Consider the following 26787-nt stretch of genomic DNA (forward strand, 5'->3'; position numbering starts at 1 on the left):
CTATTGGAAGGGGCATGAAAAGGGATGGGTGATAGAGAAGGGGAGGAGGCTGGAGGCTGAGGTGAGGGAAGTGTGGCACTCCACAGCTCTGCCAGTGCACCCCCAACTAGTGCATGCCACAGCTCTGCCATTGCCCACAAACCACCCTGCACCCCCCAAAGCCTTTGGGGAAAATTTAGAGATGTCAATTCTACCTGAGAGGGAAGGGGTAATTAGGGGGCAGAGAAGTGGGGGGGAAAGGAGGAGAGGGGTTTCGAGCTGCAATGAGGTGAAAGGGGAGGGGGACGGGGATGGGGGATGAATGGAGGTTGGTGGTAGGGGAGAGAGGCTTGGGGATTAGGGTAGGAGAGGTGGGATAGTGGGAAGGGGGACAATGGGTTGAATGGCAGGAGGACTGGAGGAGAATAGAGGCAGGGATTCTTCCTTCCCATGTATGTACCCAGATATGGGGGCCTTTTTCCCCTTTAGGAAGTCCTGAGCCTCCCTCCCTGCCCTCCTCATATGAGCCGGGGTCTGGAGCCTTGCCCCTCTGGGAGTGTCTGAGCCCTTCTGACTGCCCCTGCCAGGATCTGCGAGGCTGCCAGGATCTTCTCTATGGTGCCACAAGTACTCCTAGTTCTCAGAGCTATTGTTTCAGGTTGTATTAATCTCCATGAGGTGTTCTCATTCAGCCGAAAACACCTTATTGAGATGAATTGGCCACTTCACACATTTCAGAGCCTCCTGTGCTGCAAATGGATGGGCACAGAGCCTTTTCCGTCCATTGTCTGTCTAGCCTTCCTGTTTAAAGGACATTTAGAGGACATTTCTAAGCGCTGTAAAATCTTTGTGCTTATATAGATTTTCTTGAAATTTGCTATGCTTTGTGGGAGTGCAGAGTAGGGTTAGTGACCCCCCCCCCTCCGTTGCGGTTGTTTGAACTGGGGTTCCAGATATATAAGCCCTGAAACAACAAAATTATTTTTCTAACGGTTTCTAGTGGGGTTTGCACAGAACTAGTGATCAATCTATTGCTGTGACGTGGGTCAGAGTGGTCTCTGTTGGTCAGTTTTACCCAAGTAGTGCATGGCAGCCACGAAGTCTTTGGGGGACCGAAATTGTGAATTTAAGTTCACTTTTTCACTTGCATAGATGGTGGATAGTACTCTGAACTGCACAAAATAGGAAAGAGATAGAAAATGAGACAGAAAATATAATGTCCCTGTATAAATCCATGGTATGCCCACAGCTTGCAGTTCTGGAAACCTCATCTCAAAAAAGATGTACACCTCTACCTCGATATAACGCTGTCCTCGGGAGCCAAAAAATCTTACCGCGTTATAGGTGAAATTGTGTTATATTGAACTTGATTTGATCCACCGGAGTGCGCCCCCCCCCCCCCCCCCCCCCCCAGAGCACTGCTTTACCGCATTATAGCCGAATTCGTGTTGTTATCAGGTCGCGGTATATTGAGGTAGAGGTGTATTAGAAGTGGAAAAGGTACAGAGAAAGGCAATTTAAAATAATTAGGCTTATGGAACAGCTTCCATATGAGGAGAGATTAAAAAGAGTGGGACTGTTCACCTTGGAAAAGAGATGATGGTTGGGAGGGGGGAATTAGAGAGGTCTATAAAATCATAATGGTGTGGAGAAAGTAATAGAGAAGTGCTGTTTACCTCTTCACATAACACACAACTGGGGGATCGCCCACTGAAATTAATAGCAGCAGGTTTAAAACAAACATAAGGAAGTTCTTCACATAATGCAAGTTAACCTGTGGAACTTGTTGCCAGGGAATGATGTAAAGGCCAAAAGTATAAATGGGTTCAATGAAAGAGTTAGATAAATTGGCTGTGGTTGTGATATGTGGAAATCTGTGTTTTGCACCCTCTGAAGCATGTGAGGCAAGAGAAGACCTGCATGTGTACCTGCAGGATGCATCACTTTTATATAGAATGGTGTAGGTTACGTCAGTAGCAAGGCACAGGGCTTTTATTAAATGGCAGTTGTCAGTAGTGAGGTGGAATAGGAACGGATTCCATGATTTAATGATGGCTGTGTGAAAGTGTAGGTTGAGATGGTATCCTGGGAGTAAGTGTAAGGGAGTTGTAAAAGGCCATGAAGTGATTCTTAAATTGTACATGTGTGGTATTCTTTCTGGGAAAGTTGGCTGTAGGGGTGAGTGTACACTAGGATCTGGAACCTCCTGAATCTTATAGTGCCAAGAGCCAGTGTGAGTATGTGCATATGGATATATTGCTTGAAGAGGGTAGAGGGCAGGTGGTGCAGGCAACTCCATCCCTCGCCCCATTTCTCCCTTTTTTGTCCTTTAATAGTGTCAGAGAGAATCCTGTGGCTGAGTGTGAATGAGTGGTTAAAAGGAGGTGAAGAGCTTGTATATTTCAGCAACTGTGGGGTTGGCAGAGTAAAAGTGTGCGTGCAAATAGAGTGGGGAGTGTTGAGGCATTGCTGAAAGAAGGGAGAGTCATGGGTAACCTTAACTCTTCATTTCCTGGTTTACAGAAGTTTGAGTTTTATTCAACTCAGCATACTGCAAGGGGACAGCATACCATCAAGCAACCTTAAATCTTCATTAACATAGTTTTTCCCCATAAAATATTCTTAATATCTAGCAGAATATATATAGTGGCTTTTTTATTTTGTGGAGTTATGTATCGTCTCTTCAGTGAGAGATTGTGGTGACTTGGGGATACACATTTTATAAAAACCATAGCTTCTGTATAGACAAGGTGTGGTGATTAGTCTAAAACATAAGGACACTGGCATATCTCTTATTGGTGCAGAAATTGTAACAGAAAGGGGGGTTACGCGAGCCAGGGAAGGTCTTCAAAGACGTTGCAGCCCAAATAAATTAGGCTTCCCTATCTGACAGCCCTTTTTTGGAGATTGTTGAGGGAATCCGTACACTTACAGAGGGGGCCTAAAGCTATTTACCATTTTCTTTTCACTCTTTTAATAGAGTTCATGCAAGAAACTGAATTAACTATCATGGGCTGTATAGGGCACAACATGTAAGGAAGACATGCCTAGAAGGTTAAATGGGGCCCAAAATATCAGAAGTATCAGAGAGCTCACCTTTGTGATCTTCCCAGCCCAGCAAGGATTGCAGATGTGGTAGGCTGGTTTTAATATTGCAGGGTGCCTGAAGTGTCCTTCTCTTATCACCTTTGAGGAGTTTTCCTAACAGGAAAATATCAAAAGTAGCACTGCTTCATGAAAACATTTCACTATTTTAGTCCGAGTAGCACGTGTAAGTTAGATGGATAATCAAACCTCTCTCTTCTTTGGTAGCTAGAAAACTGCCCTTCTAGCTCTTTTTTTTTTTTTTTTAGGAATGTTCTGTCCTCACTTGTCCATGCCTCTAACCCAGGGATCGGCAGTGTTTGGCATGTGGCCCGCCAGGGTAAGCCTCCTGGCAGGCCGGGCTGGTTTGTTTACTTGCTGCGTCCACAGGTTTGGCCGATCGCAGCTCCCACTGGTCGCGATTCGCTGGTCAAGGCCAATGGGGGCTGCGGGGAAGCGGTGCAGGACGAGGGATGTGCTGACCGCGTGCCAAATGTTGCCAATCCCTGCTCTAACCTAGACAAAGATGGCTTTTAGTTTGATTTCCTTTGCTTTAAAAAGGAAGCTTCAAATCTCTTTAGGAGTGGGGACTTTCATTAAAAAAGGGGCTGTTTGTGCCATAAGTGTCCTCGGAGAAGGAAACCATTGTCCTTAATGACCTAGCTGGGATTTTAAAGGTCCAAGCCAGCCTGAGTGTCTTTCTCTCAAAAGAACAGGGCAAAGCACTTGTTTAATGCCTTTTGGAAACTATAAAGATCAAGGCTCCCTGAAGTAAGCAGTCTAAGCAGGGCCTGTCTTTTGTGTATAATACCTAGTGCTGTGGGGTCCTGGTCCATGACTAGAGCTCATAGGCGCTAAGAATAGGAATGTTTACAATTATAAAAAGGGAGTTTGTATTTTGTCATGCAGCCATACTACTGAGGCCAGTAGTGGTGGGCAACCTGCGGCGGGCTGCAAAACCGTTTGTTTACATCAACTGTCTGCAGACACGGCCACCTGCAGCTCCCAATGGTTGTGGTTTGCCATTCCCGGCCAGTGGGAGCTGTGGGAAGTGGTGGCCGGCCTGTGCTGCTTCCCGCAGCTCCCATTGGCCGGAAACGGTGAACTGTGGCCACTGGGAGTTGCAGATGATCAATGTAAACAAACTGTCTCACGGCCCACCAGCGGATTACCCTGATGAGCCACAGCTTGCCCACCACTGACTTGGGCTGTGATCTCAAGCTAATGAGCACTGGTCAATACCTCAAATAGAGCCTATCAAAAGCAGGGGTAGGGTTCTGAGGGAGAAGCTGGAGATAATTCAGGGGATAATGCTGATGGAGAAAAGTCTGCTGAATCAGTATCCCGTTGTCATATTAGAGAACTATGCTGGAGGTGATGGGTAACATTTTGAAAAGCACCTAAGTGCCAAAGTCTCTTTTGAAAATGGGACTTGTTTTCCAAAGCACCTAGGAGACTGTCACTTAAGTCCTTTTTTAAAAAAAGACTTAGGCAACATTTTCCAAAGCACCTCTCATCTTTAATAACTCGGGGGAAGAAGTAGGAAGGTATCATTGCCAAGTTTCTCTTTAGGTGGTAATGTTCTACTCTCTCTTAGGGCCTGATCCAGTAGTTCTCAACCTGTTTACTATTGTGGGCTGCATATGCAGCTCTTTGTGTTATGTGGGCCGCATCCACGCAATATATATACTACCCTACCTGCTGTGGCTGCCCAGTTGGGCACATGTCCCTCGACACCTGCTTCCAGACAGTAAGGGGCAGGGTTTATCCCACCCACTGAGCCATGGGGGATCCTAGCTGGAAGCCACCGATGGGACAAATTTCCACCCTGCACCAGCTCTGCCCCCAGAGACAGGATTTATAGGGCAGCCTCCTGCTCTTGCTCTGATCTTTGGGTCTGGACATGGCCAGCAGAGGATGGGCAGGAAGGCACTGTCTGCTGCAAGCAGTCCAGGGTGCACTGGAGCATGCTCATCTCACCCCCAGAGGTGACACGTAGCTGTGGCTAGTGGGAGGGCGTGTGCCACCCTCCCCCTCATTTCTATGGATGCCTCTGGCACAGATGCTCAGAAGTGAAGACAGGTCTCCCACTGGCAGTGGCAGTCACAGTCATCCCCTTCTCTTCCCTCTATCCTATCCTCCTATCCCCTTCCTCTCCCCACTGTCCCCTTCCCCTATCCCACTCCCTCATCCCTTTCTTTTCCCCCTGCCCCACTCTCCCGTCCCCTTCCTCTTCCCGCCCCATTCTCTTTCCAATCCCCACTGTCCCCTGCCCCATTCCCCCTCCCTCCTGCCCCATTTCCCCCATCCCCTTCTCTTCCCCCTGCCCTATCCCATCCTTCTTCCTTCCCTACTGCCTTGCCCTAACATAGGCACTCACTGTTGTACAGAAACAGGACCCAACACACGTCAAAGAGGACAGTGACAGGCACTTGGACACAGGAGGCAGCATCCCAGAGCTGCCAGCCTCCATCGGGGAGAGGCGCCCAGTGAGGGACAGTGTGGGAAGGACAGAACCTACGCTCCTCACCCCAACAGGCTGAGCAGAGCAAGTCTTGCTCAGCACCTCTTATTTCTGTGAGAGGTGGGAGGGCAATGCCCCCCTAAACTATGCCTATGGCTGGCACGGGTTGATGACCCGGTGCCTTCCCCCATATGTGGTAACTGAGCACCTGGCAACCCTACAATTTGTCCCAGGGAGGGAGGAAGCAGCAGGCTGCCACCAGAGCTCCTCCCCCACCACAGAGGGCTACTTCGCCTTTCCTCTGGCACTAGTGCTCCAGCCGGGCTCCATGGTCTACCCCTCAGCTGGCCCCACCTCTGCTGGGACCGGCAAACTTGAATTTTTTTTTAGCACACAGTTGGGACTGGGCTGCAAACGGCCCACAGGTTGAGAACCACTTGTCTGATTCAATGGCCATTGAAGTGATTGGGAGGATTTCCATTGACTTCAGTGGGCAATAGCAGGCCCTGTGTGCTCTCTGAAGTTTTATTTGGTACCAAATTCTCTGTCTGTCTAAAAGCTGTAATGTTGTGGTGTATTATCTCAGAGGTGGCTGCTTTTTTGGTAATGGGTGAAGCGTCCCTGTTGTGTAAGCAGTATGGTTTGGGAGACTATCTGCTCCTAATCTTAACTATGAAGTTTGCTTAGATACCGTAATAGGTGCCTTATAAGTGCATGTAATTTAAATGAGTGTTTGTAAATTCATTTGGCATGAGGTGCTGTATAAATGTAAGATAAATTTTATTATTGATAATTACTAGCTATATTTAGTAGCTAGCTGAAAACGTGTTTCAGTAAGGGCCAGGCATATTTTAATTGCGGGTAAAAAGCACAGTTCTGAAGCCAGATTTCACTTTGATGATAAAAAGGTGAAGCTTACTTTTTGTAAAGCTTACTTGTTGATAAATTTGGCAGTTAACAAAACTTCAGTCGTCTTAACTGACTTCTGGCTCCAGCTCCCAATAGTCAGGCTGTCTTGGAACTACATCTGTTGTCTCTGGGGCTTGTTTGACTCAGAGGGCTGAGGCTGTGTGATGCTGGACTAGTCCCTAATTCGTTTTATTTAAACAAACAACAAAACACTGATGTCTTTAGTTACTGTAACTGGCTATGGTATTTCAATAATTTATTTTAACACACGGTTGATAGGCACCAGTTTTATCCTCACTCCCTTCCCTGGACAACTACAGTTTTTGCTTTTAAAAAATTCACCACACCTCACTCTCCAAAACGAGTTTTCTCTTTCAGTTGTTTTAAACAGTGGTTAAAATCTCAGTTTCTGATCTGGGGGAAAAAAACAGCAAATAATCCCAATTGGCAGGGGCAGTTAAGTCAGCATGAATTTGTGTGCACATGAAGCCCAGGGCAGTGCTCATGTGCAATTTCATTCTACCCAGCATTTAGACAATTAGGGTTTCCCTGCCACAGGGCAGGGAGACTCTCAACCCTACAAATCAATGGCTGCAACAATTAATGTCTTTCATTATCAGTGGGACACTGTAAAAACACAAACTGTAACTTTTAAGAGGTCAGATTTTCAGTGTTTGACAGAGTTCCTTTTAAACCATATTTGTTTTGCAGTAGTTTTATCACTTGAAATGAATTCTAATAAAATGCTAATCAACCTTGCTACGGTAATAGAATAGCATTGAGATCATGACACCTATGTACATGGAACTAATGATTTTCCTCTCTCTCTCTCCCTCTTCCCCCCTCCCCCTTCCACTCCCCCCCCATAGAGTTTTTCATCCTATTATAAAGGAGGATTTGAACAGAAAATGAGTAGACGAGAAGCTAGTCTTATTTTAGGCATAAGGTAGGTGAGCTGCATTAATACTGTTTTTTTCCTATCACCAGACTGAATGGAGAAATGTAAGGTGAAAGAATAGGGCTATATGGTGCTCACAGTTGTAACTTGTTAAAAAAAATTGTGTTCCATATGCCATTCTAAGACTGTATTTTGGTTGAAAAAAAAATACAATAAAATGAGCAGCCATGCAACTTCCGTCATGCCTTCAGGCCACTTACAGCAGTAGAGGGCAAATGCTGTAAATATAAATCAGAACAGCACAAACTATGCTGATCAACATGATCATCTACTCTGATCTCACTACAAAATCAAGATATACAATACTGTGGATTGTATTAATGCATCAGTAATGCAGAAAGCAATTCCATTGAGTCTGTCATTTCAAATGTATGTGTAATCTCTCTTCACATCTTTTTTATTGTGGTTAAAGGAGTTGAGGATGCAATACAGTGTATTAGGATGAATTTAAGGTTGAGTGTAGGCATGTGTAACTTAAGGGTAAAACACATTACAGGGATATTGTGATTATCCCCAATACCAAGCATTACAAACCCTGGCAATTAAGAGTTAAGGTTATGGAAATGCACAACTAAGGTACCCAAACCACCTTTATTCTTCCCAATAGCAACTCCAGGAAGGGAGAAAAGCGTAGGGGGAGCCTTTAATGTCTTTAAAAATAGTTTAATCTAATCTGGGGCCACAAATGCTAAAATGTCTTAATCATAATTGCATGATTATTGCAGGAAGTCACTATAGGCCAGAGTTAAGATTGTTTGGTTGCCTTAACTGTGCAGTTCCATATGTTAACATGTTTGGATTTTTGTTTGTATAACCTTAACATTAATTAGACTTAAATTACAGGAGTGTTGTAATGATGCCTATCTCACCCTTCTTAATCCAGGCGATTGAGAGTTAAGGATTAATTAAAGTTAATTACAACATTCCTGTAAGGGTCTTTAACTGATATGTCCCAAAATTTTGTCTTGCAATTTCCTTAGGTTGTGAAAATAAATATTTCATATATGCACACTAAACAAGAAACCCAAAGAGAATGGTACCATGTGGTATTTTGGGTGACTGGAAGAAATGCATTAGCAAACTTAAATTACTTATTAAAATTAAATTTATGGGCAGATTCACTGGCACACCAGAGTAGTGCATTGCAGCTAGAGCTTACTGGTCCATTTAGATGGCTTTAAAGTTGGTTTGCTTTGACAGAACAGTTCATAGCAGTCGATGTACTGGTGATTCTGGACCTTAATTTGCAGTTGAATTGTTGTTTCAGAGGTCTGTGTTAGAGAACAGCTGCTATGTAAAGGAGGGATGGGAGATCCCAGCCCCATAATTCCAATGTCTATGCACTTTAAAGGTATCCCTTATGCTCTGCTTGTTTCCCCAGTTAGTGTGCAGTGGAGAAAAGGCAAGAATGCCATCCTGTGGGGAGCCTTTTAAAGTACTGATGCCCCAGCCAGTATGTGGTCATGGAACCTTTACTTGTCCCAATTGTCACTTCTCCTTAATCTGCCAACAAGAATTTTGAATTAGGGCTGTCGATGAATTGCAGTTAACTCACGCGATTAACTAAAGAAAACTAATCACGTTAATTGCAGTTTTAATCGCACTGTTAAACAATAGAATACCAACTGAAATTTATTAAATATTGGTTGATGTTTTTCTACAGTTTTAAATGTATTGATTTCATTTTCAATACAGTATACAAAGTAGTGCTCACTTTATATTGTTTTTATTACAAATATTTGTAGTGTAAAAATGGCAAACAAAAGAAATAGTATTTTTCAGTTCACCTCATACAGCTACTGTAGTGCAATCTATGGTGAAAGTGCAGTTTACAAATGTAGATTTTTTGTGTGTGTGAAATAACTTCACTCAGAAACAAAGCAATGTAAAACTTTAGAGCTTACAGGTCCACTCAGTCCTACTTTTTTGTTCAGTCAATAGCTAAGACAAACAAGTTTGTTTACATTTACGGGAGATAATGCTGCCCGTTTCTTATTTACAGTGTCACCTGAAAGTGAGAACAGGCGTTCACATGGCATTTTGTAGCCAGCAATGCAAGGTATTTACATGCGATATGCTAAACATTCATATCTCCCTTCATACTTCGGCCACCATTCCAGAGGATGTGCTTCCATGCTGATGATGCTCATTAAAAAAATAATGCATGAATTAAATTTGTGGCTGAACTCTTTGAGGGAGAATTGTACATCTCCTACTCTGTTTAACCCACATTCTGCCATATATTCCATGTTATAGCAGTCTTGGATGATGACCCAGCACATGTTGTTCCTTTTAAGAACACTTTCACTGCAGATCTGACAAAACACAAAGAAGGTACCAATGTGATATTTCTAAAGATAGCTACATCACTCGACCCAAGGTTTAAGAATCTGAAGTACATTCCAAAATGGGACGAGGTGTGGAGCTTGCTTTCAGAAGTCTTAAAAGAGCAATACTCCAATGCAGGAACTACAGAACCTGAACCACCGAAAAGAAAATCAGCCTTCTGCTGATGTCATCTGACTCAGATGATGAAAATGAACATGGATTGGTCCACACTGTTTGGATGGTTATCGAGCAGAACTCATTAGCAGCATGGACGCATGTCCTCTGGAATGGTGGTTGAAGCAGGAAGGGACATGTCATAAACAGATAGTTAAGGGTTAATATCTCTTTTACCTGTAAAGGGTTAAGAAGCTCAGTAAACCTGGCTGACACCTGACCAGAGGACCAATAAGGGGACAAGATACTTTCAAATCTTGGTGGAGGGAAGTCTTTTGTTTGTGCTCTTTGTTTGGGGGTTGTTCGCTCTTGGGACTAAGAGGGACCAGACATCAATCCAGGCTCTCCAAATCTTTCTGAATCATGTTTCAAACTTGTAAGTAATAACCAGGCAAGGCGTGTTAGTCTTATTTTTGTTTTCTCAACTTGTAAATGTTCCTTTTTGCTGAGAGGATTTTACCTCTGTTTGCTGTAACTTTGAACCTAAGGCTGGGGGGGGGGTTCCCTCTGGGCTATATAAATTTGATTACCCTGTAAAGTATTTTCCATCCTGATTTTACAGAGATAATTTTTACCTTTCTTTCTTTAATTAAAAGCTTTCTTTTTAAGAACCTGATTGATTTTTTTCCTTGTGTTAAGATCCAAGGGGTTGGATCGGTGTTCACCAGGAACTTGGTGAAAAAGCCTCTCAAGGCTGCCCAGGGAGGGGAAGGTTTTGGGGGGACAGAAAGTGATCCAGACACTGAAATTTCTGGATGGTGGCAGTGTTACCAGATCTAAGCTAGTAATTAAGCTTAGAAGTGTCCATGCAGGTTCTCACATCTGTACCCTAAAGTTCAGAGTGGGGGAGGAACCTTGACAGGACATATTACTCCTGGGGGAATTCTGTGCCACTGCACGTGTGCAGAATTCATATCCCCCGCAGATTTATTTGCTTCCCTAGAGAAAAATGACTTTCTGACAGGGAAGCAAGGGAAGCTGCAAGAGCAGTCACGCACCACTCCCTAGCAGCACAGGTGCATCGTTTCAGGCACCGGAGCAGCCAGCAGAGAGGTAAATCACCATGGGGTTATGGACACCCCAGCCAGTGGCTCCTACCCTGAGCCGGGATCAGCTACTAGTCTTGTCTGGGCTGGAGGCAGGAGAGGACGAGGGGAAGGGGTCATTGTACAGGGAGCTGCTCCCCCATCCACTCAACCCCTGTGCATCCAGACTTCCCATACCCAGGCACCCCTGCCTAGTCTCACCCAGTACACCCAGAACCCCCCTAGCCCTCCATACCCGAAAACCCCATTGAACCTCAACCCCTGCACCCGGAGTCCTCCTGCACCCAGACCCCCTGCCTCCAGATCCCCACCCCTGAACCCAGACCACTCTCCACTGAGCTCCCTGCACTCAAACCCCCATCCTGATGCCCCACCCCCTGCACCACCCTGAGCCCCCACATCCAGACCCCCATGCCACTGACCTCCCAACTAGCTGCACCCAGACCCCACTCCACCAAGCCCCACTCCCCCAGCACCCAGACCCATGTGCTGAACCCCAACCACCTTTCACCTGGAAGCCCCTGCAAGGTCTCGTTGCCCCTGCACCTGGAGGCTCCCCCCCCCCCCAACGAGCCTCTGTGCATCCAGATACCCCCACACCTAGACACCCCACTGAGCTGCCTGCTCTCAGATTGTCCCACACAGAATCTTCTCACTCCACACCTGGATCCCTCCACACTGAGCTCCTCCACACTTGGATCCTGCTTGATTGAATCTGGCTGCCGCGCACCTGGCGCAGAAGAGCAGGGTCCTAGGGTGTTTCTAGGACAGGCCCTAGCCTTGTGCTGTGTCAAGGTCGGGTGCAGTTTCACCGCTGAGTCCATGTCCCAGGGATGGAAGAGCTGCAGGGTGATCTCCCATTTTTGTGCAGCCAGTGGCCAGTGTTCCCCACTGGCATGCTGGAGCCTCTGCATTTATTTATTGACAAATAAAACATGAAGAATTTTAAAATATTGTGTGGAGATTTTTTAATTTTTTGGCACAGAATGCCCTCAGGAGTAACATATGAATCTTTAGTGCATCTGGCAGATAAATATTTTGTGATGCCGGCTATGACAGTGCCATGCGAATGTCTCTTCTCACTTTCAGGTGATATTGTAAACATGTGGGCAGCATTATTTCCTGTAAATATAAACAAACTGAGCAATTGGCTGAACAAGAAGTAGGACTGAGTGGACTTATAGGCTCTAAAATTTTACGTTGTTTTACTTTTGAATTCAGTAATTTTTTGTACATAATTCTACATTTGTAAGTTCAACTTTATAATAAAGAGATTACACTACAGTACACCTTTACCTCAATATAATGCGACCCGATATAACACGAATTCAGATATAATGCGGGGGCGGGGCTGCACACTCTGGTGGATCAAAGCAAGTTTGATATAACGCGTTTTCACCTATAACGTGATAAAAAAATTTTGGCTCCCGAGGACAGCGTTATATCGAAGTAGAGAGGTGTACTTGTATTAGGTGAATTGAAAAATACTATTACTTTTGGTTTTTACAGTACAAATATTTGTAATAAATAAATAAAAAGTGAGCAGTGTACACTTTGTAGTCTGTGTTGTAATAAATATATTGGAATTGGAAAAGGTTCAAAAAAGGGCAACCAAAATTATTAGGGGTGTGGAACGGCTTCTGTATGAGGAGAGATAAGACTGGGACTTTTCAGCCTGGAAAAGAGACAGCTAAGGGGAGATATGATTGAGGTCTATAAAATCATGACTGGTGTAGAGAAAGTAGATAAGGAAGTGTTGTTTATTCCTTCTCATAACACAAGAACTAAGGGTCACCAAATGAAATTAATAGGCAACAGGTTTAAAAAAAAATAAAAGGAAGTATTTCTTCACACAATGCACAGTCAACCTGTGGAACTCCTTGCCAGAGGATGTTGTGAAGGCCAAGACCATAACAGGGTTCAAAAAAGAACAAGATAAATTCATGGAGGATAGGTCCATCAATGGCTATTAGCCAGGATGGGCAGGAATGGTGACCCTAGCCTCTGTTTGCCAGAAGCTGGGAATGAGCGACAGGGGATGGATCACTTGATGATTACCTGTTCTGTTCATTCCCTCTGGGGCACCTGGCACTGGCCACTGTCAGAAGACAGGATACTGGGCTAGATGGACTTTTGGTCTGACCCAGTAGGGCCAGACTTATGTTCTTAATATATTTGAAAATGTAGAAAATATCCCAAACTACGTGAATAAATAGTATTCTATTATTGTTTAAAAGTGCGATTAATTTTTTACAATTAATTGCAATTTATTTTTTTAATCATTTGACAGCCTTATTTTGAAAGTGTCCAGTTTTCCTCATAACACTGACTCATTATTAATAACTAATCAAAATGATACATGCAAATTAGATGTAGGGAAATGGTTGTGATTTGTTGAGTTTTCTCTGTCACAAAGCCCCACTTACAAGTTAACTGAGCTGTTAACTGGACCTTGTGTGTAGTTTTTATAAATGTAACAATTAGATACAACACTCATTATTAATATAGCTTAAATGCAACCTAATTTCTTCTAACATAATTTATGCACAAGATTTCAACAAAAATTAACTCAATGGATAATCTGAAGAGTCTATGTTGTTCCATTACTAAAATCATTTGGGACAAACACTGACAGATGCTAAATTTCTTAGAGGCTAATTTTAATGAATTTTTAACTTACACTAATTATCAGACTTGTAAATTCTCAGAAAATCCATTCTGTGCCCCAAAATAAACAATAATTTTGTGGAGGCTGTGTACGTAAAACAGGATTAATCTGTACTTTAAATGCAAAATGGAACTCGGCATTAACTATGGAGCAATAACTGGTGTCTCCATAATCAGGGAAGAAAAATGGTCTTGTGATTCCCTATTCTGTGGCATAAAATTTCTGTGACTTTTGGCAAATTATTTTAATCTCTGTCCCTCATCTTTGTCATCTTTAAAAAGGGAAATCCTTAGCTCACAATGGTTCTGGGGCTTAATTCAATGTTGAGATTTATGGGGAAGGCATTATAAGTGAAGTATTATTATGGCAGGCTCTATGTTAGCTGAGGTAACATCTGCTATAGCAAAGGTAACGACTTAAATCATAAACCTTTATTTTCAGTAGTTCGTAACTTGTGCTCTCATCTGCAGCTATGATAGTTTTTAGTATCTGTGGCCCAATCCTGCAAACACCACATTTGAATGGGACTACATATGTAAGTAAAGTTACTCATGCATATTTGTAGGATTGGGCCTTTAATTATTTAGCAGTATAGCTAATGTCTGCATAGACAGTTTTCAAATTTAAAAAAGTCTGGGTAGATAGATTTAACTGACTCTGCATTTAAATATAGTGCCACAAGAGGAGATTGCTCAGGAGGACGAGGGAGTAAAGGGAGCGCCAGTACAAGCAGACTTGGTAAAGTGCATCTGGCCCATCAGGCTTCTTCCCACTGCAGGAGAAGGGTGTCTTGCAAATTTGACTAGCCCAAAAACTCTGGATTATTTTTTAAAAGGAGATTAACATACGCAACCAATTAATGTAATTTGCTCAGAAGTTAGGAAATGCAAAAGCTACAGCTGGATGCACACCCTTATCAGTGCCTCTTTTTATTATTTATGTAATGCCTAACACATACTAGTGCTTTAGAGAATAAATACAAAGAAATGGTCCCAGCCTCAGAATGTAATTGAATTTAGAAATGATATGACCTTCTTCTTTAGCGTATGCACAAGGTGCTTGTGTGGCATGTGACCAGGATTCATCACTGAATTTGGTCTGCTGGTTGGATCATTAGCTTCCCCGGCTCAGGCTGAGTGCTGACGGAGAGTGTGACATGAATGCTGATCCATGTGCCCCAGTGATATGATGAAACACATAAAGAAATACAACGGTTACAGTACTAAGATCACTGCCTACTTAGTTTTTGTATGTGCATATTTTGATGGTTCTGTGAGAGTTTAGGACTTAAGCAACACCCACAAGAAATGAGTCAGTTTTAATTAGATACATTGTTGTGTATAAGTATTTTGATAGTGTTAAATATGTGATTGCATCTCAGACGTCACTTTCCAATGATCTTAGATAGTCTGCACATGTAGCATCTTGTAGTACTCTTTGTGCTGCTTTTGTATATGCTGGAGAACAGTACAATAGAATCTCAGAGTTATCAACACTAAAATTACGAACTGACTCGCATTCGCACATACACACTTCCTTTCCTTCCCCATCATCACTCCCTCAAGTTGGGGAAGCCTCTGCTCCATATGGAGAGAAGGGGAATAGGTTGCTGGGGCCAGAGGGTGGTTTGGGAAAGCCTAGCCTGGCTCTCTTCTCATCACCTTGGGAGGTGGGGGAACTCTTGTCTCTAGGTGATGCCCATGAGGAGGGAAATTGGACAAATAAAAGGCACTTCTGTAGTCCAAAGGTGTTCCCCCTGCCAAATAGCAAAAGCCTGCTGCAAACAGTGGAGTTGTGAGAGCTTTTCAAAGAGAAGTACACAAGAACCTTCTGTAATGGAAAATGTTAAGGAATCTATAGTAGATGCTACCAGCTCCCCCTGTATTACGCAAACGTCCTGAACTTTCTATATTTACAGAATAAGTCCAATGAGAATTGTAAGTTAGCTAGTTCTAGATGAGAGAAACTCAAAATGTACATACTGTTTTCTCTACAAGACAACTTACCAGATAAAATAAAGATTTTTTTTCTCCAAAGGAAATCTTTATATTGTTTTAATATATGGTATGTAAATGGTGACAAAAGTATTGATGTTAGCTAGAAAAATTACATAGTATATAAATCAATAAAAATGAGTATGAAATAATAAAGATAGCAAGAATATACAATAGAATCAAAGATTGTAGAAAAATGGTAAGATGTTGCATTACAGAAGGAGTACAGTAGATTGTATAATCAACGCATATACACGGGGCAAAGTTGAGGTTGTGTATTCAACCTTCAAGAGTGATTATATTCTGAAAAATGACTGGAAAATAGCATCACGTTACTCCACAGATCTGTTCCTATGTGCATCCAGAGACATCTGGCTGACCAAATGTACAAGACCAATCAGTTACCCCGTGTAACCTTCCTGAAGGTAATGAGTAAGGTGGCACTAATGAAACTGAGGCATTGCAGTGTAACTTGCAATGTAGAACCTTTTTTACTGATGATGTTGAAGAAAGGGGTTTGAGTTTGCAGGATTATTGACATCTGGTTAAACTAAGCAAACTTGATGTTACATGCCATTTTATCAGTCATTTTTCAGAGCAGAACTGCACTAAATACATTAATACTCATTTTGGATTCTAATAGTACTTTGCACTTAGTGCCCTTTAGCAATGTAGGTCTGAAATCCTCTGACAAAGGTGGGCAAACATCATTGTCCCTATGAGAACTACACCTGTGGGGTAACTGGAGTATATAGATTGTTTCTTGTCCCAGGTTACACAGTGAGTTGCAGAACTGGGAACAGAACTCAGTTAAACTTGGTTCTAACTGTGTGCTCAATCCACTAGATTACAGCAGCCTATTTATTAACAGCTTTATAGGTTGAAATAATGGTGAATTGTGATCTTTAACAGTTTGATATAAAAATTATTTGAAATATAAATAATCTTATTTCTCAATTATTATGTAATTTTCAGGGCCTCTGACCACCTAATTTTTATTTCCATTGCTTTTTGTTCTCTAGTGCAGTTCTGTGCACCACTTCTGCAACATATGTAGGCTTTGATTTTTCCTGTGATTGAAGAGCAACAATTACAATTATATTTAGGGTAGTCCGCCTCAAGAATATAGTTAGGCTGAGACCTGGCATTCCTGCACAGATAGTGGAGTTAGGTTCTTGGAGCCTTCGACTAAAAAGGGGGCAATGGGGGTGGAAGTATGTATTAGCCTCCACTCTTGGAGCCTTAGGCTAAAAAGAAAAGGCAGGGGCAGTATGTATTCGCCTTATATGGTGCAATTTTGTACCACTAAAGAGTGTTACCCCATAACATTCTTTAGTGGAGTGACAAAAAGCTGCCTTCCTCTGGCTTCTCTTGAAGTGGTAAATGCTGCTGCAAATGGTGGCTACATTTTCCATGTCAACTAATTAAAAAAACCTAAACCATACAGATCCAAATAGAAATGTTCCTCTGCACACCAGAAGGAACTCTGCCACTGTGCTGGCACAATGCTTCCATAAGTGACTATTTGCTGGTAAGATACACACTTAATTTAGTTGAAGTACATAGTTTATCTTCCTGTCATTGAAAGGAGCAGCTTTATGTAGCATTTGTAAATTGACATGTCCCTGAGTGCAACACATTGAACAGCTTTGGAAAACAAAAAATGCAGAGTTTTCTGATCTCACCAGAATGAGGAATTATTTAATATTACCATATTTTAATAATACTCTATACAGATTCGTAGTTGCAACAAATATTAGATATTTTGTCATTGGTCATAAATAACCGTTTTTTGGGAAAAGGATCGTTTTTCCCTGTTCTCTGGTGGAAAAAACAGTTACATCTGTGTAAGGCTTTCTCTTTAATGAAAAGTTATATTAGCATAGCTACATCAATCAGGGGTGTGAGGGAAGAGGGCTTCTGTTGACCTAGCTAATGCCATTCGGGGAGGTGATGTTCCTACGCTGACAGAAAACCCCCTTCTGTCAGTGCAGTGCTGGCATAGCTATGCTGACATAACTGTGTTGATACAGTCTCTGTAGTGTGTGTGGCAGGAACTGTTAAGTTTTGGAACAGACAAAAGCTATCAGTATTCTTGCATTGTACTGGCTTTAAAAAAAAAAAATGTGTACTTCCTTAAATGTCTTAAAAGGCAGATTAAAATGTTACATCCCGAAAGGTGTAATTGTGTGTTTTGTCCACAAGATGGTGAAAACCTCTAGTTTTAAATTGTCTGAAATCAGTGCAAACTGATAATTTACAATCTGAATTTGACACTATGGTAAGCACTTTAATTTATTTCTACAGTCCATCTGCTGACAAGGCCAAGATTAGAACAGCTCATAGGAGAATCATGATTTTGAATCACCCTGATAAAGGTACACTGTTGTTTTCATTAATATTGGGTGGAAAGAGCATACTACGAGCTCCTTTCAATTTACTTAGACTGGTTGTAGCTAGCCATTTATGTAATTCATGAAATTATGTGCTGTATATTTAGTAGTGAGACTTAAGCTTTTATATGTTGTTGTTTTCTCAAATAAAGAAGACCGATTATCCAAGTTCCGTGTGCCGTAGTAGCACTAGGTTACTCTGCTGCCTTTTGAGTTCATTTTCTAGATCAGCACTTCACTAGTTGTTAGTGTTCCAGGAGCTTTGAAGAAGGGAAAACACTAGCCATGACGTTCCCACTTACGTTACATAAAAATGCTTGAACTGGGTTTTTTCTGGCCATAAATATATGAGCACACAAGTCTCTGAGGGACATGTGCTATAATCACTAAATGTATCAGATTCAGGATTTCTTAAACACATCTTGGAAAACTGTAAAGCTGGGCACAGTTGCTTTAATTGGCCAGGTTTTTAATGTAAATTTATCTTACAGAAAGGCTTATTATTATAACTTTAACTAAACTACAGCTGCTTGAGAAAGAGAGCCCATATGTTCATTCCTGTTTCTACTTTTCAATAACAGATGGTAGAATTGCACTGTATTTCAAAAGTCAAAAGGGGGAAGTGACGTTTTTTATTTCTTGTTGACAGATTTACAGGATTATTTTTTTTCCTAACCATCATAATAAATAGATAACTGACCTCTAGCAATATAAGGTGTTGAGTAAGCACTTTTCTTTTACCTGCCTTATCTCGTTGGATTGCTAATGGCTTAACAGTCCTGCTTAGATGGTATCTGTCATTCTGCTTTTTAATTTGTTTTTCTATAAAGTGAGTATACTCTGTACTCTGAAAATAGGAAAGGAATTCTCTGTTGTATTTGTAATATATTATGGTGGTCAGAGGTACAGTTTAGTGTACAGTATGTTAAAAGTTTAGATTAACAAACATTATCATTTGTATTGCTGTGGCATTCAGAGATCCCAATCAGGATTTTGGCTCCTTTCGGCTGGGTGCTGTAGCAACATATTAAGACAATCCCTGTTCTGAAGATACTATACACTAAAGTCTCCCACTCCCACAATTGATAGCATCTGAGCCGACAGTTGCACTTGCCTGGAGCTCTGTAGACTTCAGCAGGGCATTGTGTAGACTCAGCAGCCCACCTGTGCACTACCAATTGCAGAGTTGGGGCCATAGGTCCTAATCCTGCATCTACCCAGACAGGCCCATATACCCACATAGAGCTCCTTTGACTTCATTAGGGCTCTGCCCATGTGGCTCCAGTGGCAGGGTCGAAGCCTAAGACAATACACAACTGTAGCAGCTAATTGGAGTTAGTGGGGAAAAGGGCAACAATGGAAACTGATTAAAACTACAGTTATATAGGCTGGTTATGAGAGAACTATGGGATCTGAAGGCACAATTTTAAATAAATCAATCAAAATCAAATGTTTTTAGAGAAATAATATACACAACGAAAGCCACAAAAATTGTTGCACTGAGAATCGAAACTAAAATTACAAATAATTGAATTGCATGATACCAGTTTCTCTCTCATTGGAAGGCAACGAAATAGGTTGTGCACTTAATGATGTAAATGTAGCAAAAAATGCTTCTAGCAAATTTAACTTTATTTTGAGAAAATTCACTTTTGGTATTTAAACAGTGTATAGTTAATATTTCTCTAGCTTGTATTACTTTTTGCAGTTTATCATTTTATTTTTCATTCCTCTGCTCTCAAAGGGGAATAGACAAGCTACATTCAATTCGGTAATCCCCACTCCTTACTAAAACCCCAGTCATCAGAAAACCTTTACATATGTATTGGTAGGCATTCTTCCCCGTTGTACCCCCCCCTGCCCCAAACACACACACAACACAGCACACACTTAAAAAAATATGGACTTCACTCAGTTGTTTCTGTATTAGATCTGGGAGTAGGGTTGCCAGCTGTCTAATCACAAACCCAAATGCCCTTGCCTTGCCCTGCCCCTTCTCCGAGACCCTGCCCGGTCACTCCATCCCCCCCTCCCTCCATTGATTACTCTCCCCTACCCTCACTCACTTTCACTGAGCTGGGGTAGGATGTTGGTGTGCAGGAGGGGGTATGGGCCCTGTGGGGTGGGACTGAGGGGTTTGGAGTGTCGGAGGGGGCTCTGGGCTGAGCCCTGGGGCAGGGGATTGGGGTGCAGGAGGGGGTGAGGGGTGTGGGCTCTGGAAGGGAGTTCGGGTGCAGGAGGGGGCTCTGGGCTGCAGTAGGGGGTTGGCGTGCAGGAGGCGGTGCGGGGTGCAGGCTCCAGCCTGGAGGTGCTTCCCTTGGGTGGCTCCCGGGCGTCGTCGTAGCAGGACTAAGGAGGCCACAGGCACGTGCCATCAGCTTTAGGGAGCAGCGCGGAACCAGGGCAGACAGGGAGCCTGTCTTAGCCCTGCTGCCGCCGCCAGACTTCAGCACCTAAAATCTCCCGGTTTGGCTTCAGTAGCCTCCAAGAGATAGGGCGTGATTCCGGGAGACTCCCAGTGAAACCAGTAGGGTTGGCAACCCTATCTGGGAATGAGTTAGTAGTGGTTTAGACTCCTGATCTAAAAGTCACAGTGAAGTCCTCCAGTCTTGGAAGCCCTATCTCCTTCTGTTGCCAGGCATCTAGAACTGATACTTATCCTTTCTGTGTCCTTAAATTTTATTCATAATTTTTCATTCATCAGAACAGATGCTTAGGAAAGGGTTGTTCAGGGCACAGCGATGTTTCAGCCACATTTTAGTGTACAAAGATAGAGGTGTGCTCTAGTGAGTGATGAGCTACTGATACAGACCTTATGATGTTTTTGGTGACTGTAGACAGATGGTTGGCACGCAAGGGGAGAGTAAAAAAAAACAAACACAAAGACCACTGAACTGTAATCAGATTGTTAGATGGAGCGTAAAGCAATGACACTGTTCAGGACCAGAAGTTAGGAGGCGTACCGTGTTTAAATAGCTTTAATGTGACACTTTTTGGCTGATATTTCTGTGTCTCTGAATCTAGAATGGAATAGATTTGGTGTATGTTCTTAATGATTCTGTATCAAAAATTTGCTAATAACATTTTGCCTCTGATAATTTCCACGCGGGGGGAATCCTAGCTGTTCTCATGAGATGAACTGTTCAGGGTAGCTGACCTTGCTTAACAGGTGCAGGAACAATGCATTAAGTCTAAATCTTGCAGGTAAATGCCAGCATAAGATGATTTCGGAGAATAGTTTTAGACTTTTCATGAGGACTTCACTTTGATAGGAGATTGCTGCTCTGCATTATTTTTCACAGTGATTAAGATTTTATTGCATGTTTGTTCTGTTTACTTATTCACTAGTTAAATTTATCTCTGACACGTAAGCTTATGAGCGATTTTTTTGGAGGGGGAGGAAACTAATAAACCACATCCCCAGTAATTAAAGGGATGCTGTAAGTTAAATGGTTTTGTATTTCATACTGATATAAATCTGTTTTCTCCCTTTTTTCAGGTGGATCTCCCTACTTAGCAACAAAAATAAACGAAGCAAAAGATTTGTTAGAATCCAGCACCAAAAATTAATGTCCAAGGACTTCTGTGATAGAACTTTTTATACATTCATTTCTACTGGAAATCCTGTAGATATATTGTGCAATAGCTACGTGCTGCTCTATATAGCTGCATAACACTGGATCAAATAGTCAGTTATCTATCTCCATTATTAAAGATCTAAGACTATTTAAAAAGCAAACTGATACATTTTACAAGAAGTCTCATTTCTAGTATATTTTTTTCCCTCAATCTGTTTTGACTCTAAACGTTGAAGCTGGTTCTTCATTGACTGTTCTTAAAAAATGGTTTATTACAGGTTTGTTCAATAGGGCTGGACTTCTGGAACTTATATTTTTTAAAATGGAAACATTTGTATTATAATATAGGTTTTTATTTATTTATTTTGATAATGGTGATGCTGTATAGTGCTGTCATTTGAAGTGGCGCTAGAAGGTAAAACTGGAAGGCTTGCCCCATGTTGGATTCCTTCTTCTGAAATATTGGGATTTGCAGCATAGATGCCGTTTCAAAGCTGCTGGTTGGGACAAAATGACTTGAAGATTACGCCAAAATGCTTGTTTCCTTATCTCTGTATGTAGAAGTATAAAGGAGAATATCAGCCTGAATTTTTTTTTTAAGGTGCTTAGACCTTTTCCATGTTAGGACAGCTTTGAGAAAGTGATTTTAAGGAAAGCTCTCTATCTGTGATTTTCCATGTTAGGACAGCTTTGAGAAAGATAGCTTTCCTTAAAATCACTATCTGTGATTTCCTTAAAATCACTGTCACTGCACTGCTGGCCTTTGGGAAAACCAGTGCCACAAATCCCTTTGCGAGAACTCTAGATCAGTTTGCGAATATGAGGGGCAAGATTCATTCATGGTACTAGTGCTGCCGTAGGTTCCCCCCCACATCAGCTGCCTGCAACTGAGCTAACTCCTCTGAGTTGCCAGCATGACCTCTTTCCGCAGAGCAACAGAATTCCATGAGACGTCACCCGAGAAGATTAAGAACAGGGAATTCCTGTTTTCTAATTCAGCACTGACTAGCATCACTTTTGTGACCATGGTCAACTGATTTAATTGTTATGCCTTAGTTTCGCTATAAAATAATACCCAGAGGGAAGAGGGTTGGGACAATTACTGTTGATAACATGTAGTGTGATAACAGTCAGCAGAATACAGAGTGCGTAATGGCCCCTAGGTATCCATCTTACTTGGACAGTTTTTTCCTGGGAGAACGCTTTTTTTTAAATATTGGCAACTAATCATAACCCTCCACAGCTGGGCTCCACTTCTGTAACTAGAGGCTGTGGGCTGTCTTGTCTTCCCATTCTTTCCTACACACACACATTTTTGTGTTAAAATGTGTCAGTTAAGCAGAACACAGCCCCATTTTACTAACCCTCCCCAAAATCCTTAGATTAGTCCTCTACGTAGCGCAATGATCATTGTTAATAGGAGTCTGATGATGGGGAAGAGTGTGAAACTGTTTTGCCAGCCTACCCAAAAAATGCTAAGGCCAGCTTTGAAAGAAACCTTGAAGGTTAGGTCATCTAGTCATAGTTCTTGCCAGTCACAGATGCAGGATGTGTAGGAGACTGCGTGGATTAACTTAAATCAATGTGATGAAAATCATGATTTAAATCACCATCAAAAGCCTCAATTTAAATCATCGATTTTAATAATTGTTTCATTTCTTCTTGTTTTTTGAAGAGAGGTGCATTTTTATTGGTTGGCATAACCATTAAAACATGTTGATTTACAAATAAATGGAGCCTTTATACTAAACTTGGTACATCTTTTTCTACGTTCACAGTATAACGATGTGCATTTATTTAAGCAATTATAGCTTAGTATTTGCAGTTTCTTATTAATTGTACATTTTTAGTATGTCAGAAAATGGTGAACGATGTGTTGCTTTTGTACGAGATAATTAACTTTTGGACATGATTTGTGTCAAGCTGAATTAGGATGGTAACTGAAATTTAATTAAACACAAAATAGCTATAACATTTATTTTTATTAAACAACACTACCTTAAATGTTTTGGCTCCATAAACTTCTCTTATCAAAATATGTTTCACATTTACAACTAAATTATAATAAGTTTAGTCCTGAACATATTTTGTATTAAATTCAGATTTCATTTTAAATGGGCTTATTTCTTTAAACAACATTAAAATTTAAATAACAAAAAAATCAAATTTAAATCGAAAGAATTCTTTTTTTTATTTTTATCCACCTTTCTATGAGATTTTGTGGGTCACATGATACATTTAAAATTAGAATAGATAAAGCACTGAAGATCAAATTGAGGGGGAGACTCCTTCTCCGGCATGGACATAGACTTCTGCCATCTAACTGGTTTTTAATGCAAGATGAAAACGGACCTACAAATCTATTACATTTTTAAAGCAACGTGCCTGTACTTCAGTGAGTCCTTAACAGCATCGCTTTTGAAAAAGAATAGTAGCAATTTCAAGTAGATTAGATTAGCTATACCTTTCACTGATCTAGTGTGCATTAGGAAAAAAATTGTCAGAGTTTTCTGTCCCTGATTTTTATAGATAGAATCTGTAATTGATCTGGACCATTGCCCAAAAGCAAACCTCCTCTGCATGGTAGATAGCAAAAGTATTCCCTGTAATGATTTTATGAGCTGACTAGCTATTGTTCACACATGAGAGCTTTTTTTTCTTGTTGCCGAGCAAAAATGTTTATAAAAAACTCACATTTTAAAAATATCAATTGAAACAAATACAATAAAAATAGTTAATTTTGCTCTGTTCTTAATTAACTTCTCATGGCTTTCCAAGAAGTATGTTTTTTTTCTCCCAGATCATAGTTTATTTTATTTCAAGTGACTTGAGCCTTTCCTGCCAGATCTGCTGCTTGTACCAATTGCTTTCCAGGCAGCATTTCTGTCAAGTCATATTGATTTTATTTTTCCTCCACATTTTCTTTATATCTTCTTGAGTTCAGTTGTTTCCATTTTCTTTGAAATAGCTCCCTCCTGTCCCATTTGAGACTTGTCTCCCCCACCCATTCTGCCAGGCATAAGTCTGGTCACTGGGGTCTCACTGAAATCTATTGGGCCCAATGAAATGTGGGACTTGACAGATATAGAGTAGCATGAGCATCATCGTTGTGTGCTCGGGCGCATGTGTAGCAGCACAAGTTTGCAATTTGAGGCACAATCTGGTCAATAACTCTGCACATGGGGCTGAGCAGTAGAAGAAAACTAAAGCTGATATTTTGTCTATTAAATCATATTTGGAAGTAAAGTAGGAAAGTGAAATCAAATAACAATTGAGTCTGTCAGACTTAGCTAGTGATTTCTTAGCTTTGATCAGTGCATCAAGACTTATAGGTATTTTTTCCTTTAAATTAAACATGTACAAACAAACTTTCAAAAAACTAATGAAATCATATAAAATTATCTTGAATTCTAAAGGAATCGTCTGGTCTATCAAGCAGATGCTATATATGCTGTCTAGCTTACAGTAAGTGCATGGGAAATAGTATTGGCTTAACTTTTGTGTGTATACATATGTCATCCCAAGTTTTGAGCTCTCTGGGGCCCGGAAGGTCGCTGTGTAGTGTGTGTTTGTACAGTCCTAATATGCTGAAACTTGTTTGGGGTCCTTAGGCTCTGTTGAAACAGAAATAAGTAGATACATTGTTTTACAATACATGCCCTTCAAATTACTATTTTATAATAGTGGAACTATCTACTCTCAAAGGGCCATATCCTGCCCTGAGCAAAACTCACTAGCAAGAAAAATGTATGACGAGCCTCCTCCATTAAAGCACTGAGCCACCATTTATTTAATAAAATATGACTTGCCAGTCTCTGTACTTGCTTGTCTGGCTGGTCTTTGCTACAATTCCCAGGACACTCCTCTGGAACTTGGCACTCTTCTTAGCAATTGGCTCTGCTGACTTAGTACATTTCAGGAACAGATTCTGAGTGTCTCCTGGGAGATCCTGAACACCTGAAGGTCTTTCTAAGCTCAATGGGACTTGAGAATGGTGACAACCTCACACAGCTGGCGTCCTTAGGGAGAAAAAAGTGCATGTCTGAATTACTTATTTGGTTTCAGTTTTTGCCTAACTTTGTGACTTATGTACATTTGAGGGCAACTGGAGGACTAACAAATCCTCAATCTCTAAAGTGTTCATCATTTGATTACCGTAACCGAATTGCTTACGAAAAAGTTTCTCATCAGGTGCTTGGTAATAATTGAAACTTCTCATAATCGTATTCATAATACCCTCCTTAGGATGATGACCACTTTTATCAGATTTTTTGGTGTGTGCAATAGCTTTTTTTCTCGTCTTCAGTGGATGCACAAAGGTGGGGGGGGGTTCTCTCTTTTTGTTGGCAAGCAGCAGAATAGACTGGCACCCGTTTTGTCCACTGCGGCCTCCAGAACTTCCAGTTTGAATAGAGATTAAATTAACATTGCTGGTTTTGGCTTAGCAACAAAGGCATTGGCTTGTATCTTGTTGAGACATCTTTGTTTGTGAATCGGCATAATCAATGATGTCAGTACAACTCTGAGACTTTTGTTTTCTTGTTCAACTGTTGCAGTCAGCCAACAGAATACATAAGCACATGACTGCTTAGGATCCCATAAAGAGTTTGTTTGGTTTGTAACATTTGTTATATTGTAGTAGAATTCATAAAACAAAAAACTAACAAATTTAGAATCCAAATAGACTTTCTAAATCAGATAATTACAGTTTGAGAGTAAGGGTACGTCTATACTTAGCGTCTGGGTCGGCAGCTAGCGTTCGACTTCTCGGAGTTTGATATATCGCGTCTAATCTAGACGCGATATATCGAACTCCGAACGCGCTCCCATCAACTCCGGAACTCCACCACCGCGAACGGCGGTGGCGGAGTCGACAGGGGAGCTGCGGACTTCGATCCTATTCGTGTAGCTGAACTTGCGTACCTTAGTTCGACACCCCCCCGCCTCCCAGTGTAGACCAGGCCTTGGTAAAACTTCCACCTTCAAATGTGTGCTTGCAATTTCACAAACAACTCCCCTCTGCCCTTGCCAAAAAATAAACAAAATCCTAGTTAAAAGTTCCACTTTAATTATTTTAATTTAAACTTAAACTGAGAAGCCATTTGGAGATTACTGGAATTCAGTTTTTTTCTTAAATACTGTAATGCTCTTGGACCAATATCTTTAAACCAAGTTACTGTCCGAAACAAATGTTTACAGGATAGTTAAAAGC

The 26787-nt window shown here is 41.5% G+C and overlaps 1 protein-coding gene across 2 annotated transcripts in view; it reads left to right on the forward strand.

The window, feature by feature from the left end:
* The window catches only part of DNAJC15 (DnaJ heat shock protein family (Hsp40) member C15), a 42967-nt gene extending 20767 nt beyond the window's left edge, over positions 1–22200 (forward strand). The window contains exons 4-6 of one of the 2 annotated variants that reach the window (XM_045012801.1): positions 7306–7382; positions 17912–17982; positions 21497–22200. In XM_045012801.1, the coding sequence (XP_044868736.1) occupies positions 7306–7382; positions 17912–17982; positions 21497–21567 (219 nt within the window). In that variant the 3' untranslated portion in view covers positions 21568–22200. The remainder of the gene's footprint in view (positions 1–7305; positions 7383–17911; positions 17983–21496) is intronic. The other variant, XM_045012792.1, reaches the window with a different exon arrangement.
* Positions 22201–26787: the final 4587 nt, after the last annotated feature.

Source organism: Mauremys mutica, chromosome 1 (assembly GCF_020497125.1).
Source record: "Mauremys mutica isolate MM-2020 ecotype Southern chromosome 1, ASM2049712v1, whole genome shotgun sequence".
NCBI lineage: Eukaryota > Metazoa > Chordata > Testudines > Geoemydidae > Mauremys > Mauremys mutica.